Here is a 6050-nt window from a genome sequence, read left to right as displayed (position 1 = left end):
TTTTGCATCCGGAGAGGTTCTCGGACGCCTTACCCGGAAGTTGCTTATCTTGCGAAGCGATATCGGGGGATTTTGGTTTCTCTTAAAGTATGGTTTTTTTATCTGGAATATTGTAGAGTGCGAGAGAGAGAGAGAGTGGGAGGATGTAGCGGTAGTTCTCTCTCTTGCATAAGACGACGCATGATTCTTCTCGCGCGACGCATTTATAGAAGTTTTGTGGTTTTGTATCCGGAGAGACTCGCGGATGCTTTACCCGTGATTTTGGTCTCGTTGAGATTTTTTAAAGTATGGTTTTTATCTCGGTATAATATTGTAGCGAGCGAGAGAGAGGGGGAGGATGCAGCGGTTGTTCTCTCTCTTGCATAAGACGACGCATGATTTTTCTCGCGCGACGCATTTATAGAAGTTTTGTGGTTTTGTATCCGGAGAGACTCGCGGATGCTTTACCCGTGATTTTGGTCTCGTTGAGATTTCTTAAAGTATGGTTTTTTATCTCGGTGGAATATTGTAGAGTGCGAGAGAGAGAGGGGGAGGATGCAGCGGTTGTTCTCTCTCTTGCATAAGACGACGCATGATTTTTCTCGCGCGACGCATTTATAGAAGTTTTGTGGTTTTGTATCCGGAGAGACTCGCGGATGCTTTACCCGTGATTTTGGTCTCGTTGAGATTTCTTAAAGTATGGTTTTTTTATCTCGGTGGAATATTGTAGAGAGCGAGAGAGATGGATGCATTGCAGCGGTTGTTCTCTTTTGCATCAGTTTTTCTCTTATGGACGATATGGACGGAGAGAGATGTATTTTTTGCCTTGCAACGGTTTGTTGCCACATCCTTTCCATGATTAGTGATTTTGGAAGTCTCCTTATCCGGTTTTTCTTTAACGATGCGGATAGAGAGAGAGAGAGAGAGAGAGAGATGTATTTTTTCTGCTTTATCCTTTTTGGAGAGAGATGTATTATAACGATGTGAGAGAAGTGCATGTATGCATGCTAATAAATAGGTTGCCGAAACACGACGTGCGTTAAACGGCTACCATACTGTGTGCACATTGTGACGACCAAGTTTTTTCAAGAGAAGTGCGTGTATATCTTTAAAGATGTTCGCGGTCGATTTTATTATAGACATGGATGGGTTTAGTATTGAAAAAAAATTTATTTGTAAAGAACTTGCCATTGTTAATGTTCATTCTGGTGAGAGTGAGTTATTTGAGTTTAAGCTAGATTACAATTATAATGATTTAACAATGCAAGATCGCAAAGGTGTATGGTACGTAACAAACTTCGTCCATGGAATACCATTTAAAAATTTTAGCGGTAAAATTAATTATCGGGGCGAGGATATCAAGTATATTATAAGAGAATTCACACGGTCATATAAAAACCCCATAATTGGGTATAAAGGGGGAAATATTGAACGGGATATTTTATTAAAAATTGGAATGAGATTAAGAAATCTGGAGGATTTTGGTTGCCCGAAATACGATATTTTAATAACCGACCCGTCATATGGGAAATTCAATAGCCCGTGCAGGCTGCATTGCTGGATATCGAAGAGAAAATCAAGTAAAAAATATCATTGCTGTTTGAGTGAGGTTCGCGTTTTTAGAGAATGGCTGCTTAAATTAAAAGGTAATTTTTTCTTTTTATTTATTTATTTACAAAAATGATTTTCATTGTCTTTCTACTACATCTTCTTTTTAGAGAGGGAAGATGGATTATCAGCGTCGAAGGTGGTGACGTCAAACGACGAATAAAAAAATTTAATACAAAGTTTAAGCAAGAGGCGGTTTGCGATTACCATGAGAAGAGGTATGTGTAATAATTATTTAAAAAAATTAAAATTTAAAAAAATTAAAATTTATTTTTTAATAATGATTATTTTTTAATTAACAGGGTCTTCTTGAAGAGGAGGAGGAGGAGGAGGAGGAGGAGGAGGAGGAGGAGGACGCGGAAGATTGCGATTGCAATCAACGGCTCAGTATCACTGTGCCCTCAGCGAGGAGCGCGTCCTTTGGAAGTAGTTCATGGAAGGTAACGTATTTTTTCCTTTTTTAGTTACTATTATTTTTTTCATTTCCACGATACCTTTTTCTTTGCAGAAAGAGATAATGATGGACTATCGACGCGAGGAGGATAGACTTCGAAGTTTCGAATTCTGGCCAATTGAGTATATTCAGCCGGAGGAGCTTGCAGCCGCAGGATTTTACTATCTGGGTCAAGACGATTTTGTCGCATGTTTTGCATGCGACATCGAATTGCATCGGTGGCAACATAACGACAGGGCTATGTCGGAGCATCACTTCTGGTCCAGAAACTGCCCATATGTACTGGGGGAAAATTGTGGCAACGTGCCGATCGATGCTCATCCCACAATCATGTCGATATCATCATCAAGAAGCGGTGTGGACGAGTGCGGAATCTACGATTATACCATGGATGAGAAGAGGTATGTACAACAAATGTTATTTTAAAAAGAAATTAAAATTTATTTTTAATAATGATTTTTTTAAATTAAGAGCGTCATCCTGAGGAGGAGGAGGAGAAGGAGGAGGAGAAGGAGGAGGAGGAGGAGGAGAAAGCTTGCGATTGCCATCAACGCGACGCGTTGGCGAAAGAAGAAGAAGAAGATTATATATATATATATTGATGTCGATCATGTTTCAAAATTTTTAGTAAAAAAGATTGTAATAAAAAGGATTTATTTAACATATATTAATATACATTTTTTTAAAATACCCACAATCCTATCCAAAATTTCCCTAAAAATTATAGTTATTTCTTGCGAAAGAAGAGGAAGATTATATATATATTGATGTCGATCATGTTTTAAAATTTGTAGTAAAAAGGATTTTAATAAAAGGATTTATTTAACATATATTAATATACATTTTTTTAAAATACCCACAATCCTATCCAAAATTTCCCTAAAAATTATAGTTATTTTCTTATTGTAGCTATTCGGTTAGCGGTTCGTTCAGGGGGGTGAAGAGAGAACATTTTTATGATAGGGCATGTATATTTTTCAAAAAATCGTATTAGTTTACAATATTATTTTTCGCATTTATATAATTTTTCTAACAATGCTCGTCAACGGGTTGTATTCCACGATGCAGTCGTGTATCATCAAGCAGTATGCAGCCGTCGAAGGTAGGACATCCTTTCGACATTCGAATTCGATTCGCACGTCGATGGTCGCATTTTTCAGCGCTTCGTTTTGTCGCGAGCAATCGATGACTACGAACGGTCCATACAGTAGAAAATCGATTGTATTCAGTAACACCTCACCGTCGTTTTTTTCATAATAGGACTCTTGAAATTTCGCGTACATGTCGTAGAGCAACGCGTACTTATCCTTTTCGAAATCGATGTTCAAATCGTCGTAGGGATACATTTCCGAGTTCAAGTAAAGTCGAATATTAGATAAGAAGCAGGAATCGAATTGGGTAGCGTTTTTCTTTAAATCATTTTTCCTTTCGGTTTGTAACGCGAATATCACGTATCGCGGTTTTTCCATTTGCGGAGCCGTTTTTATCGCCCACGTGTGCTTCGTGGTTGTTTGCAGCATCGGATATTCGTACAGTTCCCACGAACGGAAACTCATGCTGATCGATCTTTCGCTCTCAAGAATACGCAGCATCGACAACTTGTGTATTTCATCCAAAGCGACGTGTGGCATTCTCCATTGAATTTTATACAAATCCAGGACAGGTTTCACATTGTCGGACCAGCTTCGTAGCGCGTTAGCGTCGTTGCGCGCGCGAATCAAAATCAATTCGTGCCGAGCATTTATTACAACGCGTTTGTAATCTTCGCAGAAGCCTAGCAATGTGTTCATACGCACGCAAAAGTTGAAATTTCGAAAATTCGTAGGCGTTGCGATGAGATTTTTCCTCCGTTGATCATCGTTCCTGTACATCCAGCCTGCGTTGGACAGCGCGTTGTTCTTCGTAATGTTCAGACTCGCATAATTCTTCAAGGTCGTCGTTGTACCGGGATTTCTGGACCGATCGATTTCCACTCCGTTCAGTTCGTAACGTATCTCGTCGAACATAAACGCCACCGCATTGTTGTCTAGAGCTACCGTGTCGTTTGCCAATCCTCCCGGTAGGCTGAGTCTTCCCTCCACGTATAGGAAGCTTTTACACGGAAGAGTGTACAAGTCTTGATGTTGAATGGGTATTCTTATCTCATCGCTGTTTCCAAACGTAGTGTTGGCGTACGGATTGTAGGTGTGCAGTTCGATCTTAGTTATTCGATTGTCGAAGATCGGTGCTTCGGAGATGTTCAAAATGTCATACGACATGATGCGAGGGCGTGCGATTACTTGTTGACGACAAATCCCAAAGATTGTAGATATTTAACGTTTCGTGCAGTTAATTTCCTCGTCTTATTCTCCTTATTACTATTGTTATTATTATTATTATTTTGGAACGATACACCGTCTTTGAAGCTTGGCGTATTATTGTGAATTAGCATGACGTTTCTTTACCGAGGTTATGAGATGGTTCGACGAACGTGCAATCGTATCGTGATTTCTTCGTTTCGAAAATCAATTAAACGTCCCGACTGGTCCACAATGCGAATCGTTAAATCATCCATTGACCGTGTGGCGATCGGAAGGTAAATGACTCGTGCCGGCGTTTCCGATATTTTATACCCTGGCGACACGTTGGGCGCGAATTCGTGTATCGTGTGAACCAGTTTCCCGTTATCGTACGAACCGGTGGTTACGTTGCATTCTATTCGAATAATATTCGTATTAATGATATTCACGGGGGTGTCCGATATATGCCATGTGTTTGGCGATAAAACACGATTCATAGAGAATCCTAGAATAGGGCCCACGTTATTAGGCTTTGTAAAATTTATCTTATATGCGCTTTTAATTTCGCTTTTCATAGTATTGTTGTTCGCTCGCAAGATCAGCGGGTATTCCGGATCGTTCTTATCTTTGGCTGCAGGATACCGCATGCTTATCTCGCGCCTCAAGTAAGCGTTGATCGCCTCCAGTTCGTACGAACCATCTGGAATGCTTATCTCTTCATCTTTGTCGTCGAAATAAAATTTATTGTTTCCAATATTCGAACTGATGTTTGGTATTGTGTAATAAGTTTGCAAATCGAGCAGACCCAGTTCGTAGTTGGCATTGCTCAGATCTATAGGCGGGAAGTACTTGGACGATAAGACGCTACTTCTTCCCGATAACGTGAACGTGTAAGACATTCTTGCAGCGGCGGTAGAATGATTAAAAATGCTATGTCAGAGATTCTCGCAAAAATTTTACGCACAATTGTCCACATACGCTTTCGTTGTAATTTTGATAATTCTTGCGATTGTATGAGATTACCACGTTCGGTCCGAAGTATCGAATTAATTCGATTGGTGGTTGAAGATTTCCAAAACTATCGAAGTAGCTGATTCGCGACTTCTGCTTTATATATGCAACCCAGTGTGTTCCTGGACCATGACTGCTATCCAGATTGACTATTCCTCGTTCATTCATCCATATTTTATTGGGCAATGCATCGAGCATGAAAACTCCGCGAAAATGTGGTAATTTTCTACAGGCAATTTTCAATTCAAGATCCGTCGTTGAGTTATCTACATTTTTGTTTCGTCTTCCTTTTTTTTTCTTTATTCCTTTCCCACGCTTGTATGGTGCGAGATACACTCCACGGCCCTCCATGGCACGATTGTGTCGTTCCAATTCTTCCAATTGTTTCTTCGCAGCTTTCGCCTCGTTTATCGTTTTAGCCACTGCAGCAGCACCGCCTGACAATGCCCCCAAAGCTCCCAAAGCAGGAAACAGCAGCGGTAGAAAACCACCTCGTTTGGCAATTGGTAGAATTCTTCCAATATTGTAGCTACTGTCGTTCTTCTTCTTCTTCCCCTTAACCGCTCGTCGACCCTTCTTCCTTATCAGACTCATACCTAATCTTGTCAGGAAATGTTTTTTACTAGTCTGTAGCGGTATACAGAGCTGTTTCTTACCAGTCTATAGCGGTATACAGAGCTGTTTATACCAGTCTGTAGCGGTATACAGAGCTGTATACA

At 40.2% G+C, this 6050-nt stretch overlaps 2 protein-coding genes across 2 annotated transcripts; both read left to right on the top strand.

The window, feature by feature from the left end:
• The first annotated feature begins 948 nt into the window (after window positions 1-948).
• LOC143262687 (uncharacterized) lies at window positions 949-1806 on the top strand. Its single transcript, XM_076528237.1, has 2 exons — window positions 949-1625; window positions 1698-1806. Exons 1-2 carry the CDS (start codon window positions 1094-1096, stop codon window positions 1748-1750), a joined length of 585 nt encoding a protein of 194 aa, XP_076384352.1. The 5' UTR covers window positions 949-1093; the 3' UTR covers window positions 1751-1806.
• On the top strand, window positions 1796-2714 carry LOC143262688 (death-associated inhibitor of apoptosis 1-like). The gene is made up of 4 exons (XM_076528238.1): window positions 1796-1805; window positions 1903-2027; window positions 2096-2442; window positions 2513-2714. The coding sequence occupies exons 1-4, from the start codon at window positions 1796-1798 to the stop codon at window positions 2523-2525; spliced, it is 495 nt and encodes a 164-aa protein (XP_076384353.1). The 3' UTR covers window positions 2526-2714.
• The last annotated feature ends 3336 nt before the right edge of the window (window positions 2715-6050 follow it).

Source organism: Megalopta genalis, unplaced genomic scaffold (assembly GCF_051020955.1).
Source record: "Megalopta genalis isolate 19385.01 unplaced genomic scaffold, iyMegGena1_principal scaffold0179, whole genome shotgun sequence".
In the NCBI taxonomy this organism is placed as follows: domain Eukaryota; kingdom Metazoa; phylum Arthropoda; class Insecta; order Hymenoptera; family Halictidae; genus Megalopta; species Megalopta genalis.
This window is presented reverse-complemented; position numbering and strand designations above follow the sequence as displayed.